Below are 18,017 nucleotides of genomic sequence, written 5' to 3'. Positions count from 1 at the left end.
AACTACAACAAATGGGGATTATTGAAAAAGAGGGGAAGTGGGCACTCCCTGATGGGAGGGAAGTTATTCCTGAAGGCATGGCATGGATGATAATGAAAGAATTCCACAGGCAGACCCACGGGGGAGTACAGGCGCTTGTGGACCACTTTGGGACCAAGTATATGTGTATTGGGATTTATGAAATTGCTAAAAAGACGGTGGGAGAATGCTTGACATGCCAAAGGGTTAATAAACAACAACTCAGAGAAAAGATACCAGGAGGACAGGGGCTAGCAAAGAGACCATTTGAAAAGATACAGGTCGATTTCACAGAGCTTCCAAAGGTCGGGAAGTATAAATATCTTTTAGTTTTAGTGGATCATCTCACTCACTTTGTAGAAGCCTTCCTGGTGGCTCGAGCCACAGCACAGACAGTCTTAACGATATTATTAGAAAACATTGTGCCAAGGTACGGGAATATAGCTGTAATAGACTCAGACAGAGGACCACACTTCACCTCCAAGATTATCAGAGAAGCCTTGGATCCCTTGGGGACGAGATGGGAATATCATACCCTGTGGCACCCACAAAGTTCGGGAAAGGTAGAAAGAATGAATGGGGAAATTAAGAAACAATTGACCAAATTGATGATTGAAACTAAGATGAACTGGGTAAAATGTCTTCCAATCGCCTTATTAAATCTGAGGACACAACCCCGGACAGAAACGGGTATTTCCCCTTTTGAAATGTTGTATGGGATGCCTTACGACTTGGAAATACCAGCCGAGCACCCAAAGGTAGAAGAGAAGGTGCTGCAAGAGTACATCATTGAGTTAATGAAGCGAAGATGAGAACTAATAAAGAAGGGATTAGTAGTACAAAGACCACCCTTAGATATAGCAATACACAGGATCAAGCCAGGGGACAGAGTATTGATTAATGCCTGAAAAGAGTCCTCCCTGATCCCTCATTGGGAGGGACACTTTCTTGTGTTGCTTACCACAGACACTGCGGTTCGAACGGCAGAATGAGGTTGGACTCACGCTAGCAGGATAAAAAGGACCCGTTTGAGATCCTCACTGGGAGGCAACTGGGAGCCCTGACAACCTGAAAATCACCTTCTAGAGGAAGACTGATGAGTGAAGCATGAGTGAAGCCACCACATATAACCCTTTTTGTTCTGTAAGGGAGGGCAGAGGGTTCATTGCTCCTACGGGTATCCCATCTCAGGGGTAAGTGTAAAAAGAGGGGGGTGTCACTGGGAAAGCCGTGAAGCAGGCCCTGCCCAGCAAAGGTTGAGATCCTCTGAATAGGCCACAGATAACAGCGGTTGAGATAAGGTGTGGAGCTGGGGGGGGAAAGCATACAAATCAAGTGGGCTAAAAGAGGAAGGAGGTTCCCCTGAAGAATACGGCTGCTGCCGAGAAGACAACACACTCCGTTGCTCTAAGCAAAAGAGTAGACGGAGGAGGCAGAGCCATAATGCTGTGGGGATCAAGGTTGGTGAGCCACCTCCAGAAGCAGTCCATGAGGCCCTGTGAAATACCACCTCCCCAACATCTCCCACATGCAGCAGGAAGCAACCAGGGTAAGAGACACAGTGCCTACCAAAACCCCTGGGATACCCGTAGTAAAAGCAGGGCCCCTCTGTTTCTCTCGAGTTTAACTTTGTTTGTATGGGTAATGGGACTCCTGATAATCCGGTTAGATGTAACAAAGGGAGAAGAGAGCCCTCACCGGCCTTACAAGTGGACCTTGGGTAGTTGGGATGACTCAAAGATACTCAAAACTAGTGTTACAGCAGGCTCACCTTCTTTCGATATAACCAATTGTGAATTACTTGGGACAATACTAGGATACGGAGGAAATACAGAACACCACCTGTGTAGTCCCCAGAGACAATACTCCTGGGGGGCTTCAAATGCGAAGGCTACCTATTGGTGTCCTAGCTCAAACCCGGGAAAAAGTTACTGTAACCGTACAGAGTACTATTTTTGCCCATACTGGGGCTGTGAAACCATAGCTACTCCGGGATGGTGGAGTCACCCTCCCGATAGGTACCTCAATGTTACTTGGATACCAGACGGTTGCCGTGAGCCCACTTACAGTTATGACGGCAGCGTAAATAATGCTGGAACTTGTAAATCTCTGAGGGTTACAGTATTACAACCTCAAGATCTAGGATGGTTGGTAGGGAGGATCTGGGGTGTAAGGTTCTGGGAACCTGGAGCCGATAGAGGAGGGCTAGTTTTTATAAAAAAGGAGAGGGTAGAGAGCCCTCCTCAAGGGGTCGGTCCTAACAGGGTCATTAACGGGCCAAAGATAAAGGCACTACCCCCTTCGGGCCCAACAAACACACCAAGCCGGGCTGAAAATAACATATAAATAGTGCCATAACCCCACCTACAGGTATGGTTGAGGAGAACCCTCTTTGGAAAGTAATGCAAGCTACTTATGATACCAAGTGAAAGGAGTCAACAGCAGTCAACACCTAGAGGATGACGAAGTTATTAATAGAGAAACTCCCATCCTCTCCCTAGCCCAGGAAACCATTGCCTGGTTTGATGATTGATGAACAAAATGGTAAAAAAAAATGGGAGGGTTGTAATAAAGGCTGTATAAAGAATTTGTCTATCAAACTGGTGGGGTAACCGGATAAGCTGTTTTAACCTCTGTCACCTTGGATAACTGGCATATCTGCAACATCCTGCCGAGCAAACAATTGTGGTGACTTCCTGCTGTAAGCTAACAACTGCAGTGACTGGAATGCCCAAAGGAAAGGACGACCCTTGGCACATCCTGCGCATGCACCAGCCAGCAGGCCCTCAACCTACAATGCAGAGGAAGACTATGACCTTCATCCCCGCGACCACCAGAGAGCCCGTGACAACCCCCTAGCAACTGGATGCACAACCGCAGAGAGAACCAGGATGTGCTACACCAACCCGGAACCACTGGCAAGAAAAGGGGGCTCTGGCAGGGGTGAGTGTGTGCTGTTGGTGGAGCGGAGACTCCCCAGCCGCCCAGCGCTGTTTTGCCTGCTTGACCAGTTGCTCAAATAAATTCTGTTCTGATAAATAATACTCTGAATTGGTTATTCGTCACAGACACTTATAACATAGAGCAGCTTCATAAACTGTGACTGTATACATACGCTTATGGGGCCAGGCATCGCTTGGCTCTAATTTCCTATGTAGAAAAGTGAGCAAATGGGATCATTTCTACAAAGCCTAAAATCTGAGGTGAAAAAATAGCCACAGTCTGCACAAAATCAATTCCAAACATACAACAATATTGCTTGCTGCCAAGAAAGTAGGATTCAGGCTTAAAACTTGGAATTCCTAATCTCTGCCACACAATTACTGTGTAAGAACCACAGAATATCCTGAGTTGGAAGGGACCCACAAGGATCAAGTCCAACTCCTGGCTCCACACAGGACCACACAAAAATCAGACCCTGTGTCTGAGAGCATTGTCCAAGCACATCCTGAACTCCATCAGACTCAGTGCCATGCCCATGGCCCTGGGGAGCCTGTCCCAGTGCCTGACCACCCTCTGGGTGCAGAACCTTTCCCTAACCCCCAGCCTGACCCTCCCCTGTCCCAGCTCCATGCCGTTCCCTCGGGTCCTGTCGCTGTCCCCAGAGAGCAGAGCTCAGCGCCTGCCCCTCTGCTCCCCTCGTGAGGGAGCTGCAGGCCGCCATGAGGCCTCCCCTCAGCCTGCTCTGCTCGGGGCTGGACAAACCCAGGGACCTCAGCCCCTCCTCATGTCTTGCTCTCTAGACCTGTCATCATCTTCGTGTCCTTCCTTTGGATACTCTTAATAGTTTTATGTCCTTATATTGTGGTGCACACAGTACTTGAGATGAGGCCACAGCAGCACAGAGCAGAGCAGGACAGTCCTTTCCCTTGACCAGCTAGCACTGCTGTGCTGGGGCACACTGCCTCTTATACAAACTATACAAACTGCTGTTGACCAAAACCCCCCAGATCCCTTTCTGCAGGGCTACTCTCCAGCCTTTCATCCCCCAATCTGCATGGGTATCTGGGATTGCTCTATTCCAGAGACAGAAGCTCACATTTGCTCATTAAACTTCATAACATTGGTGATTGCCCTGACCTCTTAATTAGAGAAGATCTCTCTGCAAGTCCTCTCCACACTCAAGATAGTCAACAGCTCCTCTTAGTGTTATTTGCAAACTCACTTAGTGCACATTGGAGTCCTGCATCCACATCATTTATGAAAACATTGACTAGAACTGTCCCCTAAGTGGAACCCTGCAGAACCACATTAGTGACTAGCCCCCAGCCCAATGTAATCACATTTAGCCTATGTTTAGATGGCTTAACAGAGGTTTAGCTATCTGTCAACAAAACAAAACCCTTTTAGTTTTCAAAAGGTTGGGGATGGGTTCTTTTAATTCCTCAACTCCTCATCTGCAGGTTTGGGTATTCTTCCTTAGGGTATTCTGAAAACTTACTGCTGTCTGCCCCAACCCCCCCCCCCCCCCCCATTCAAGAGGATAAGCTAAGGTGACTTCTTTGTATTATTGCTTGTTACCTGAGGTTTATGGACAGTCCTTCAAGCAAATTATAGACTCTAGTGTTGTCTTGGCTGTTCTGATCAACAGCTTCTACAGAAAACTTTTTGATAGGATGTGTCAAGAACAGGCCTTAGATGCAGTTCTAGCATCTTTTAGCCTTTTTTTCCCATTGAGACATGCAGTAGAGTATCACATTCTACAATTCTCATCATGCTCTACAATTACCTTAAGGGAGGCTATAGCAAGGTGGTGGCTGGTCTAAGTAGGCACTAAGTAGGAGACAAGAAGTTGGAACAGGCTGCCTAGGAACATAACTGAGTCACTATCTAGAGTGAGTGATAGATCTTCATATCATATCAAGGCCAGAGGCACAGTGTGGGGGGAACAATTATACACAGAGGAACAGTAACCACCCAAAAGCAGTACTATCAGTAAAGCTACAGCTTATCATAACATAAGAGGGAAAGAACACCAAACTATACTGACAACAAAGATAGATTTATGCTATTACACAGTAGCATCCCTTTCTTGAAGATATTGGTCAAAAACCTACACATAAGTATCAGATCAAAGCACAGTTACCTTCTAAACAAAGCATCAACAAGCAGCACTGATCCTGTGCTAGGTAACATGGTTGTAGCACTGGAGTTTTACAGCTTGTCAAGAATTACCGTATTATGCTTCTACTTGCTAGTCAGTAGCATCATCCCTTGATTAAACAAATCAACTTCACTGAGTTGAAATGCAGAAATATTTATTTTGGTTTCCTTCATTGGTTTTGAAAATTGTTTTGGTTTTATAAAACATAGAAATAGCCAACACTAAGCAAACATTTGAATTCCAATGTAACAAACTACTGCTCTAACAGTTGACTTGGATTTGTGTACCTTAATTGCACACATGTATGAAATTATGCTACAGAGTAGTGCATTACAATCACACACAAATCTTAGTGCAAACCTTGTTGTGCTTGTATTTTACATATATCCATGTTTTCAAAAAACAGCAATGAATGCTAATGCAAAACCAGCTCTGTTAAGAATAGCAAGAGACTTATGCCATAAGGCTTATTTTTGCTGATTTCTGAAACAGAAGGTAAATAGTTTTGTAGTTTATCTGGGAATTACTTTCTCATCCCTGAACAAATACCTATACAGTGCCAACACAGTTCTGTTGGCATATCTGAATGCTTCCAATTACTGCAAAGCATCAGGCAAAAAACATTCTACCTGACCTATTTTGCTATTCAGTGAAGAATACTCAGTGGCTCATACACAAAGCACAGAAAACAGAGGTTATGGCAGAAGCTATTCTGCTTACAGGGGACCTGGCACTTTTTAAAGTGCATTTTAAATACACGTTCATTACAAGGAAACAAGTGGCTAGTACAGGTGCAATGTTTACCTGCCTGTCAGCATAGCCTACCCTCCTGAATGGTTTTTGTTTCTGGATCTCTAGTGTTCTTGCCAGAGTTAGTGTCTGTTCTCTTACAGGACTGGCACCGCTCTGGAATTACATTAATGTAGCAGAGGCTACAACTTGCCAAATTTACTGCATCTACACTGCTAGTGCAGAACCACCAAATCCAGACTTACTCCGAACCTGTATTAATCAGTCTCCTTTGGGTGGAGTTCTGACTTCTACCTTACAAAAGTAAGCCTCAGAACTGGCTGTAGACAGAAGGGAAGAAACTCAGATGCCTTGCCCAAATTAATATTAGGACCAATGCAAGATGTGATACCAGCTATACAACTGTAAGGTTTTTTTTTGCACAGGTTAGTGTAATCCTTCTGAGGATGCAAGATTCTTAGGCATTTCAAACCTGCCAAATCCCTTTTTGAATTGACAACTGGAAAATATACTGCAGACAGCAAACATGCTGGCAATAAGAAAACCTTAGCTCCTTGTTCAAGGAGAGTCCATTTTTGGCTGATGAAGTCTTAAATAACTTATATATAGTTACCATTTATAGTTAAGGCTCTTTTTGGAAATTGTAGGTCACCATAAAAACAGTATGCAACACAACTTGACAGTAAGGCAGTGTTCCATTTCTTCAATGTTCCTATGGCAAGTACCCATTTTTGTACAAGTTAATGATTGCACAGTTTCCTTCCCTATATTTGCTGTAGTCAAATTACAGATATGAAGGCTAACAGTAGACAGACGTGTGACACTTTCCTCAATCCACTCAGTTACATTTTGGTATTAGCATAGAGTTCATCTATCTGTGACTGGAAATATTTTCGTAGTTCCGGTCTCTTCGCCTTCAGTGTTGGTGTCAGCAGGCCATTTTCAATAGAGAACATTTCAGTGTGCATGATAATGTCTTTAACCTGGAAGAGAAACAGATAATAGCTAAGCTACATTCCTTGGAATACACAAGGCTATTAACAAAAAATTGCCTAAATATAACAAAGCCCATCACTTAAGAAATGCAGAAACAAATTACAACTGGACACCTAATTCTTTAAACATCTCAGTAATGATCATAGTATCCAGGAACTGGTTTTAATTTGTATCTTACCTGTTCAAATGACTTCAAACCAGATTCTTTACCAATCCTCACCATGTCTTCCAGAATGTGTTTTTTGACATCCTGTGGATACAAGAACACTTTTAGCTTGAAAGAGTTGATGCAGAACAGCTAACTGTTTAATTAGGTATCACTCACCTTGTTTTTGCAGAGCTCTTCATATGAGCCTTCAAGTCCTCTTTTCTTGGCCCATTTGCGCAAAGTCTCAGGATCAGGTACCACAACAGCTATTAAGAAGGCCTAAAATGAAATTTGAAGGGTTTTGTTTTTATTTTGAATCTAAGGCAACACTAGTTCCTACATGCTACCTACTAGTCAGTGTCTGCTTTTGGGTGGTAGTTCTGATTCTACTAGAAATTCAGCAGCTTTCTGCTGCTTTAAGACAGGAGTGCAGTTCATAAGCCTGCTCATAAAAGAATCTCTTGAAATACTCTTCAGGTTTTTGTAAATGTAAATTGAAAATCTTGGCAGGTACACTGTTTCCATGCATGCTGTTAGCAGTTTATTTACCGTGCCTAATAATCAATTAAGTTAATCCAGCTCTACTATGTGGTCTGAAACCAGATCCAGAAGCATGTTATAACTGGTGGAATCTGAAGTGGATTCAAAACTACCATGTCTAATACTAAACAGACATTGGAACAGGTTGCCCAGAGAAACCATGGATACACCCCATCCCTGACAGTGCTAAACTCAGGTTGGATGGGGCTTTGAACAACCTGATCTAGTGAAAGATGTCCCCAACCCATGGCAGGGGGATTGGACTAGCTGATCTTTCCTACTCAATTTTGATTCTACAAAATCACAGAATCACAGAATTTTCACAGGATTTTCTAGGTTGGAAGAGACCTCAAGGTCATCGAGTCCAACCTCTGACCTAACGCTAACAGTCCCCACTAAACCATTTCCCTAAGCTCTACAAATGTGTTAAGATTTCAGATGCAAAGTTAAGGATGGGGAAGAATGAGGAAAGACTTCTCCACCTTTCATCTCTTCCTTGCATTGTTTTTAATTACCCAAAGAATGCCTACCTGCAAGCTCTCTCCATGGACAAACACTTGAGCAAGTGCTTCACTTCTCAGATACACATTTTCAATCTTCTCTGGTGCTATGTACTCTCCCTGGGCTAGTTTAAATATGTGTTTTTTCCGGTCAATGATCTTCAACGTACCATTCTGTTGACAGAAATAAATTTCCCACTCAGAAGAGGCACTTCAAGTGATAATCAGTCTACACAGACTAAGTGTGTCACAGCAAGTCATATAATACACCAAAATTAAGTGTATGAACAACAGTTTGCATTTCTGCTTCAGAAGATACTCTGGACCCTCTGTTAAGCTTTACAACAGACCAGAAGCACTACTGCCTAAGTTCTGGTTTAATATGAATTTAAGTTTTGTGTATGATCCAAGACAGTTTGCTATAAGTTAAATTTTGGCAACACAGTAGAATACTGCTAGGGTACTGTTAAACTAGTGTTGAAAAAACACGCTCTGCACTCATCTAACCTGAATTTCTGCACCCATCTAACCTGAACTAAGGACAACCTCAGAATTTGTACCACCTTTTCTTTTTAACCACAAGCATACAGATTTGTATATGTACATAATTCTTCCTTCTCCTAAAGGGACTCTTCTTTCACTTAATTCATTCTTAATACCAAGTGTTTTGTTTTTTTTTTAATAATTTCTAATAGCTATAGAAGTACGTTTCATATATATATAAAATGTTAACTTACTGGTAACCATTTCCCAATATCTCCTGTATGAAGCCAGCCATCTTTGTCTATAGCTTCTGCTGTTTTTTCTGGATCTTTCAAATAGCCACGGAATACATTTGGCCCTTTCACACACACCTGAAAAAGAGTTGCTTATTAGTGTGTATTAACTTGCCTTCATAGCAGCAATCACTATTTGCAAGTAATGCTTTCTCCAAAAGCTCTCAATAACCACCACTACAAAGACAAAATTTACACATCGGTAGAAAAATCTCTATTCATTGAGGTCCTCTTTAAGACTTAAGATTTTCCACTAGTATGAAGTGTAATAAAAAGCAGTCACACATGTTTGTTCTTTCAGTTTAACTGCAGTACTCCTGCTTGTTATTTGAATAATCTGAATTTATCAGAGTAAGCTTATCTTTATCTGAGGAAATTCATGTCTGGATCTGGCAATCACCTCTCAGCTTGAGAATGTTAGTTTTAGGTTTGGTAAAACTGAAACATCACAAAAAATAGTTACAGGTCTGACCCTACAATCCACTACAACAATTAGTACAATGTCTGTCAATAAAACAGTACATAATAGAGCAACTAGTCAGGAACATGGGGTAGAACACAAAGTGTCCAGAGGTGATCCAAGACTTAAGTATTTTCTTCTCAATAGTCAAAGCTATAGAAGCGTTGTTTCTTGTGGGAGATGAAAGAGCTCTTATTATTGTCCTGCTGATCCTTAAATAAAATACCTCCTTAGAAAAGAGAGGTCTAGAAGAATAGGGTAGAGAATCTAGTTCTAAGTTACAGTCAAATCAGTAATAAATGCTAATAGGGACTGAATTACCTAGAATAGGGACTAATCACCTAGACAAATACAGTTGACCTGGCTAGATAACCACAGGGAAGTTTTAATTAATTTATTAATTATTTTCAATTAAGTGAGCAAGGAACTGGCTAAAGAATTTTTAGAGACTGACAGTAACTTCCTGTAGTCTGAGAATTGCTAATACGGTTCAGAGGCCAATTCCTAGAAAAAAAATAATTCCAAGCATTTTTAGTGTTTACCTTAAGATGAAATGTAGACATACAGGTGAACTCCTGTACAATGAACAGATGTCATCAAAATATTAGCAGGGATTCTGATAGCCTTGAAAGGACAGTGCCAAACTCATGACCAAACCAAGGCCATGTTTTAAAACCTCAGTCATTTCTGCTACAAAAGAGCTCATCTGGAAGGATGTATAGAGAACTCTGCATGTCCTAGTTAAGTCAAAGGCTGATTGATCAAACTTCTCATGACTCCTGTAATTACTGGATAACAGTAGGTGACAACTCTTCCCAGTTTAGACAAGCCATTTATCTATATCCTGCTAACTGGCACTAAGACCTCATCTGCATATAAACATAATTCTACTTGCAAGTTTATCTTTTTTGAACATGGATAACTGGCAAGAGTGAAAAGAAAGGCTGACAGAGCTGAGACTAACAGAAGCTTATTCTCAGAAAGGAAGACTGGGAGTGCTGAATCCAGCCGAAGATAAGAGCTAAAGAACAGGCAGACAAGGAGGAAGATAACCTCTTTTAGGCAAAGCAAGTTTACAGCTATAGGCATCAGTACTGTGAAACAAGTTACACCATTTGATAAATCCAGAAGAATTTGACTGAGTAAGTTAAAACTGAGACTAAGATGATACCTGATAATTTTAAGGTACTACTATATTTAAGTCCAAACTCACTCCTAATTCAGCAAATTTTCACAGCAAGTGCAAGAGAAGCATAACAAGATTAAGACTCATTAACCATTTTTCATTAAGACAATATGTACTCAGTTCCCTTAGCAACTAAATTTTAAAACCATATTTAAAGACAAGACGATTTTGAAGGAAACTAGAGATAAGGTCACATGCACAACATGGAAGAATCTTAACGCTGCTCTTTCCTTAAGCATTTCTGGTAAGCGTAGCCCAGTGATTTGTCACTAGCAAATAACCACAATTATGTATTGCTTGCAGTCACAAGCCAGTTACTTGCTTAAGCTACACTCCCCCTGCCTTATCCAAGTAAGCTTGACATTCTGAAGTTACTCACCTCACCCTCTCCTTTAGCAGCCAAATAATTCATTTCTTGTACATCAACAAGCTTTATGATATTGCATGACATTGGTGCTCCAACATGACCTATTAAACAGAAAAGCTTTAGTAGCCTGAATGGGTTTAATCAGGTTTTTAAAGTAATAAGTTATCTAAATACTAGAGTAATGGAAGAGATGAACATCAGTTTCTGGCAACTTAGCACATTAATACCATTACACTGATAGCTTTTAGTTTGTAGGGACTGAAGCATTCAGTTCAGATATCCCTTGAACTTTAAAAACTGAACCATCTATTCAGGCTTGCTTTCTTTTTAGTATAATCAGGATCTTTGCTCTGTGGATGTACTAGAGTAGCAAAAGTCTTACTGTAACTGCAAGTATCAGAATTACAGTTACAGAGCTAGAGATGAAATGGCTGACAAATGCAGATTGTTCCAAATACACCAGAAATGCCACTTAAACTTCTAGCACTGTTTATACACAGATTTCTATTCTGTAAGGCTATACATTTTAGTATAACTTCTCTCCTACATCTACTTGAACTAGAAGGGCAAAGCCTGTTAACAACTTCACTCACTGAACATTCCTACCTATTTAGGAACTTCAAGATCCTTTCAAAGCTTTCTTACTTGACTTGAAAAATAAAGTCTAGTTCTTTAAAGCAGGTGTTAACAGGCTAAGTAACATGACTGTGGCTTCTATAGCAACCTGAAGTTTAACAGACAAGCAGACCATTAAACACTGTACCTGCTGTCCAGTCACCAGGCATTGACAGTGAGCATCCAGCTGTGCATTCAGTCTGTCCATAACCTTCATAGAACTAGGAAATAAAACCAAGAGCTTAAGATTGTTTTTTCAAGGTTTCTTCATTAAGAATAAGATTTTGCTTTTTTTCTAATCCAGTTTAAATTTGAATTTAGCATAACCCTCAGCATCTTTATGAATTAAAAAGAGCTTTACTGCAATAAAGACTTTCAAGTAATGATATTCCATCTTCAGTTAATATTTACTCAAGATTTCATAGTTTCACATGCTGTGTGACACCTATCTAGGTCACAATGTTACCCATATTCTTAAGTCAGAAAGCAGTACAGTGCAACAGGAAGAAACAGATGTACTAGAAGTGACTTCATGCATGTTGCTGAAGGACAGGTTTGTCCAAGATGACCAGAAATTGACGCCCTGTATCTCATCCCAGCACTGTGGGTATTGTATGTAAGACAGAACTGCCTCTTCTGTTTAGAGCTCACTGCTATACTAGCATACCACTGAAGGTATTCAAGTCACAGAAACCTCATAAGTTTTAGCGTTTCAATGTTTTCCATCCTTGAAATCTATTTTATATTTGTTCCATCAGAATCTGTTATTCAGATTTTACCTCAAGCGGCATATACTTTGCTCAAAAACGTCTTTTGCCTTTGAAGTTTGTCTGATTCTACCTAGAATTATCTTCAAACCAATACTACATAACTTTGAGATACTCTATAGTACAGTTATGAATGTTTCTGTAGACAAGGCAAGTCCAGAAACTTAATCCAAAAACATTAATCATTGAATACAGCTGCCAGTGAGAAAGTTTTTCCCTTAGGAAGGCTTAGATGGTTATTGAAATTACCATAGAGACTTTGGATGAATACAGAAGGTTTGGAGGTCTGAGAGAAACTCTGGAAAGGAATATGTACTTGTACAGCTCCAAAAAGAATGCTAACAAGTTATCCATATAATCAGACCACTAGAAGTGTTCTTCTATCAAAGTTTAAATCAGGTACTAAAATGTTTATGGTTTTGGATCAAGAGCAACGAACTCACCTGACAGCCAAGAGCTGTCCTCAGGAAGGTCAGTACACTTGCAGATATAGGTGCTGCTCCTGTGATCATCAGCCTTACTCTTCCTCCCAAACTTGCCTACAACAGACACAAGGTAATGTGGACACCAAAAGCATTTTAGAAAGATTTCTAGAGTCTTTATCTCTTCTGCCCTCAGTCACTATCTGACTACATGCACAACCCACAAATGTTAAAAGCTGAAGTTCAGTCTCCTATGCAAGTTGTCCGTCATGGAATGTTTTAGCATTTTAATCTCTTTAATGGCCGGAATAAACAGTATCTCAAATACACAGCATCTACAAAGACTATACTTTTGTGCCACTGAAATATAGACTCAGCCAGAAGTCTAAAGAACTTAAGTTGAGGGTTTTTACTTTTAACCTGCCTTCTATTGGTTTCTCATATAACCTGAATACTATAAAAGCAGCCACATGAGGGTGTTGTGCAACCATGATACAGGCCATTGCAAGCCACCCAACATAATACCAGGCAAGTTTGCTAGTTATGGACAGTGAGGAAACTGTAAGGGCTACATGTAGCAACTGGGCAACATTCTGCATTCCTCCTTCAGAAGGCGGGTGTTTGCTTCTTTTAAAGTCTGCTACTTTTTGCTACTTTTAAAGTTCTTTTAAAGAAACAGACTTCTAGAGCAACTTCCCGAATGCAGTTAACTGATACCACCAGAACAGGAAGAATTGGAAAGTAGTAGGAAAAAGGTTTTGAATTTTACTCTGAGTAACCAGATGATCTTTAATAAGTGATAAACAGCATACCAGATTATAACCACCCATATCAAATTCAGTAATTGCAAACTGATGCCTATAAGCCACAAAAAACATATGTAGTGATGCTTTACATTTCCAGTATTTGAAAACACATCATACTGCTGTTCTGTAATTAAGTAAGCACATCTGGAACTTTCCCAAAAATAATCATGAAAAAATAAGTGATGCAATAAAAGAGGTCCAATATCCATAATACAAAGACTCAGAATTTCAAGCATACCTGTATTTTGCGGAAGATGACTTTATCCCAGAAACTGTTGTTTCTGACTATACCGCTTCTAAGTTCTGCTTCTTTCCTCTTGGAAGCAAAATCCAGCATCCACCTCTTTAATGATGTATCTGCCTGCCCAAAAATCTATTAAGGAAGATGATTTACAATTAGTAGTCTCAGACTGTCATTCACTTTTTTTTTTTTTACAGTAGTACACAAAGATTCTTACAGTGAAAAACAAGCAAGTCAGACACCTGCTGGTAAGCATCATATTTCTGGTAAGAAGTATTTCTGGATTTGGCCTCTCTACCTCTTGTATACACCAAAAACTAGTGCTTAATCCTTTCTTCCCATCCAACTGGGGACAACTTTATGTTTAGTTTCTTCATTTAAGTATGAATGAAAATTGACATTTTGCTTGCTTTTTCTATTCCAGTTTGGTTAAAATACGAGTTGAGCATAATCTTCAGTATAGTCTAGAGTACATATCACCATAACATGTTAAAGTAATACAAATCAATAAAAGCATAAATAGCATTTTAGAAAACACTGATATTTGACATTTCTGAAGGGGTCTGCAATCTTACATATATAAGCTTGCTTTTTAGATTACTTTTTAAGGCTTCCTTCTGGTCATTCCCAGGAAGCCACAGAGCAGACTTAACAGAACCACAGATAGTATATTCCCTTGGAGAGACAAAGACCCAGCAGCAATTCAGCATTATGGGGCTTGTCACCTCTATTTCCCACTTGGAACTTCACATGCCAGATTACTACAAGGCTGAGAGGTTGAAACTGCCACAGAAATGAGATTTTCATGGCACTAGGAACACGTAGTAAGAGATCATGAAAGGAGAATGGAGTTCTAAGCTTCAGCCCTGTTTCTGTAATTCCAACACATACAGACCTTCATTCTTCTCTGGTATTTTAAGTTTTAAGCACTACAGGCAGTTGGCCTCAGTATTTCCTCCCCTCCAGATGAAGTTGCTGTGACCAAACGGAATGTTGCATCACTTGCTGCTGCTCAAGTCTCATGAGAGGAGTACTGTCCCAACTGAGGCAACATAGACAGGTCTGCCATTTCTTTAGCAGCCAGACTGCATCCTGTATCCTCCAACTCCTCTGGCTATATTCTCATAGGGGTCAGCTATTTGTATTAAAAACAATGATTTAATATCTTCTGTAGAAAGGCCAAGAAACTACTTCTGAATACCCATCTCAGATGACCCTGAGAAGGTTAGTAGCAAGCACAGGAGAGAATAGGGTTACTGACACACCCTCTCTCCAGCACTTCGGACTGGCTGGTTTATAGTTCTTCCTGCTAGAACATGCTGGCTGCTGTGTAGGAAACTTGTACTTGTCCATGCAAACATAGGCAGACACCTGACCTTGATTTGCAAATCCCCTTCCATGAGTCAGATGCTAAAAATGTGGCCTGCGGACACTAAGCCTCATGTTCATGGTGCTGACTGGACTTGAACTTACTATTTTGCTTTAAGTTAACAAATGCACAGAACAGTCTGACTAGACTTGGTTCTCTCCAGCAAGTATTGGCTGCCTGAAAACACTTTAATACAGCCAGTACTTCTCCCTGTACATTCATCACTTTTAGAGAGATGCAACAATTTGTGAGCACTGACTTAACATCAGAGCACAATAGTTACTTCTGCCCTAATCAGACTTCAGGAAGTCTTTCAAAGCTCACAGATTTAGTCTCAGCTTTAGACTTACCTTGTCAAACATTCTGTTCAGCAGTCGTGGTACTACAGGGAATACAGTTGGCTGTAGTGTTTTTAGGTCATCCATAAGTAGTCTGATATCCCCTTGAAAGAATCCTATCCGAGCTCCATGGCACAGAATCACACACTGTTAGAAAAGAGCAAAAAGTGTCTGAAGACAGCATGTATAAAGCATAGCAGGACATGTTTGTTGTATGTGGGGCAAAGACCAACAGAAATACTGTACAAAAGTCCCTAACCAAAGAAGTTGGTCAAATAAGGTACAGCTCAGAGGTAGCTAAATATTGAAGTCCTCTATTTTAAACGTCTAACAAGCTCAAATACTAGAACTTTGTTCCCTGCTACAGACTAGCAAATCTGCATTTGAAGTCAACATATACCACGTACTGATCCAGCAGGGATCTCTGCTGTGTGCTACTTGTTTAGTATTCTCTTGCACTCTGGTTTTCCTTACTGTTTGCCAACAAGATTGAACAAACAAGGATTTTTTTGTCAGGTGTTCAGGATGCTCTCTGGAAGATTCTAGCATAGCCACTGCTTATTTCTGTACCACTTCAGACCTACACCATGGAAGGCAGACAATCCCGCAGTGTTCTGTGTTCTCTATTAGCCTAGAAGCTCTCTACCCACCACACCTATACAGCCTATTTATTCTTTTTAATAGCAGCCCTACTTTTCTGTGTTTCTCCATACCTACTAGTTTTTATTTCTTCCCCCTTCCCCTGCACACCTCTTCCTTCAAGCCTAAGGACACTCAAATCTTGGGGTGCATCTACTTTCTTCATAATATACAATTACACACATACATAAGCATATATATTTACACATACTACATAGACATATGGACTTAACCCCTTCAGTAGAAAGCTCAGGGCTCCAAACTGAAACTGTGGGACTGCTTCCAGCCCTATGCATCTTTTCACACTTGCATGGAGGCTGTTATTCCCTTGTATATCAAATCTGGCTGTACCCCAATTCAAATTGGTTTTCTATCTCACCTAAAGGAGCTGAGTTAAACTTCAAGTACAAGACTGCCATGCCTTTACTATACATGCAACTAGAATGATGCTATTTCCTCAGACATCTTATGCATCACCTAACTAAGGGCCTTTCAGCCCATAATTAAGACTACTGGTTAGGACAGTCCAGAGCTCCCTCATTCTCAAAAAACGAGGCTCCAGATTCTACCCTACAGAAAAAAGCCATCCAAGTTAGTGTAATTTAGTGACAAATTCTGAAGTTAAAAGCCATTTTCATTTCCTGGAAGAGAACAGCATTCAAACAAAATCCACCTCCCCCCGTTTCTTGAAAGCAATGGTAAATATACACAAAACTATTTTTAAGTTGTTTAAATGAGCAGGTGGCCACATTACACAGTAAGTCTTTATTACAGCTTTTACAGACTAAAGCAGGGCATGCATTTTTAGTACTGCACTGATTAGATGGAATTTCTAGGCAGTAAGTATACCAAAGGATTGTGTCCTGTTCAACTAGACCAGTTTCTTATTAATCCTAGCCCTAAGGCTGATGTTTCAGCATGAAAGTTAGTTGTCTAGTACTCACTATTGTGGGATGTTTTCTTGAACCTTACCTCAAGCTTTTATACATGTGTAAAAGGCAAAAACAAATACTGTTTATCAGTGAGACTCAGGAATCACGTGTTCTGTAAGAAAATACAGTAGTTTTGAAGAACATGCCTACCTCAACAACTCTCTCAAACATATGGGCCAAGGGCAGGAATGATATCAGAACATCTTCAGAGGTAGGTATAAATGTTTTCTGAAAAGTGTTAAGCAAAACAGAGGAAGAATTATTTTTAAGCTAAACAATACAAATAGATATCAGAACTTTAGAGCACAGCCCTTACTTCAGCTTTGTTTGAAACACAGCTGCATTGTCTTTCACTCATTAACAAGACTACTAGAAATCATTGCTTTGAGCACATTGCAGAAATTGTCATCTTCTGTAACAGCCAAGTACAGTAACTGATTTTTACAGCTTATTATATAATTATGAATAGAAACAAGTTCTGAGAGAAGCCACATGAAGTTCCAATATACATAATGTAGAGGATGGTGTGAAGATTGTATTTATTTATTTTTTTAACCCCCAAGACATACTACTGCATACATTCATTGTAGGTCAGAAAGTTCATTTACCCAATTTAACATAAGGTCAATATCAAAGTACCTCACATGATCTAATCATGAGACCAGTTGCTTAATTTAGAAACAATCCTATATGCAGGGCACTTGGCAAAGTAGGTATGCCAAAAACTCTCCCATGAGAATTTTGCTTTTTTGCATGCCAAACTTTTGACACATCCACACAACAAGTACAGTTACAAGTTCCCAAGCTGTGGTGGACCAATGATTATTAATACAGCAGTATCAGTTTGGTAGGAGTGGGGGGGGGGGGGGAAGAGGAAGACAAACACCCAGCATCACCAAAAAAACACCTCTACCAACATCCCCAAAACATCCAACAGATCTGCATTAATATCAGTACTGTGTTGCTATTCTATTTCTGGTCCCCACATTACATGCAAAGAAATTAAGGAGAAACTGAAAGAAGAAACAACTAAGATAAATGCA

At 40.5% G+C, this 18,017-nt stretch overlaps 1 protein-coding gene across 2 annotated transcripts in view; it reads right to left on the bottom strand.

Moving 5' to 3' along the window:
* Positions 1–5,316: 5,316 nt before the first annotated feature.
* Positions 5,317–18,017, bottom strand: part of ACSL1 (acyl-CoA synthetase long chain family member 1) — a 37,701-nt gene continuing 25,000 nt past the window's right edge. For both annotated transcript variants that reach the window (XM_082759947.1, XM_082759948.1), the window contains exons 11-21: positions 17,125–17,202; positions 15,416–15,550; positions 13,694–13,828; positions 12,671–12,766; positions 11,609–11,681; positions 10,858–10,946; positions 8,794–8,910; positions 8,087–8,230; positions 7,194–7,295; positions 7,047–7,118; positions 5,317–6,855 (exon numbers count right to left, since the gene is read on the bottom strand). In XM_082759947.1, coding sequence (XP_082616073.1) covers positions 6,715–6,855; positions 7,047–7,118; positions 7,194–7,295; positions 8,087–8,230; positions 8,794–8,910; positions 10,858–10,946; positions 11,609–11,681; positions 12,671–12,766; positions 13,694–13,828; positions 15,416–15,550; positions 17,125–17,202 — 1,182 coding nt within the window. In that variant the 3' untranslated portion in view covers positions 5,317–6,714. The remainder of the gene's footprint in view (positions 6,856–7,046; positions 7,119–7,193; positions 7,296–8,086; positions 8,231–8,793; positions 8,911–10,857; positions 10,947–11,608; positions 11,682–12,670; positions 12,767–13,693; positions 13,829–15,415; positions 15,551–17,124; positions 17,203–18,017) is intronic.

The sequence above is a fragment of the Aythya marila genome (genome assembly GCF_965140915.1).
Source record: "Aythya marila genome assembly, chromosome: 4".
Lineage (NCBI taxonomy): Eukaryota > Metazoa > Chordata > Aves > Anseriformes > Anatidae > Aythya > Aythya marila.
The sequence above is the reverse complement of the archived record's forward strand: the minus strand, read 5'-3'. Positions and strand labels throughout refer to the sequence as shown.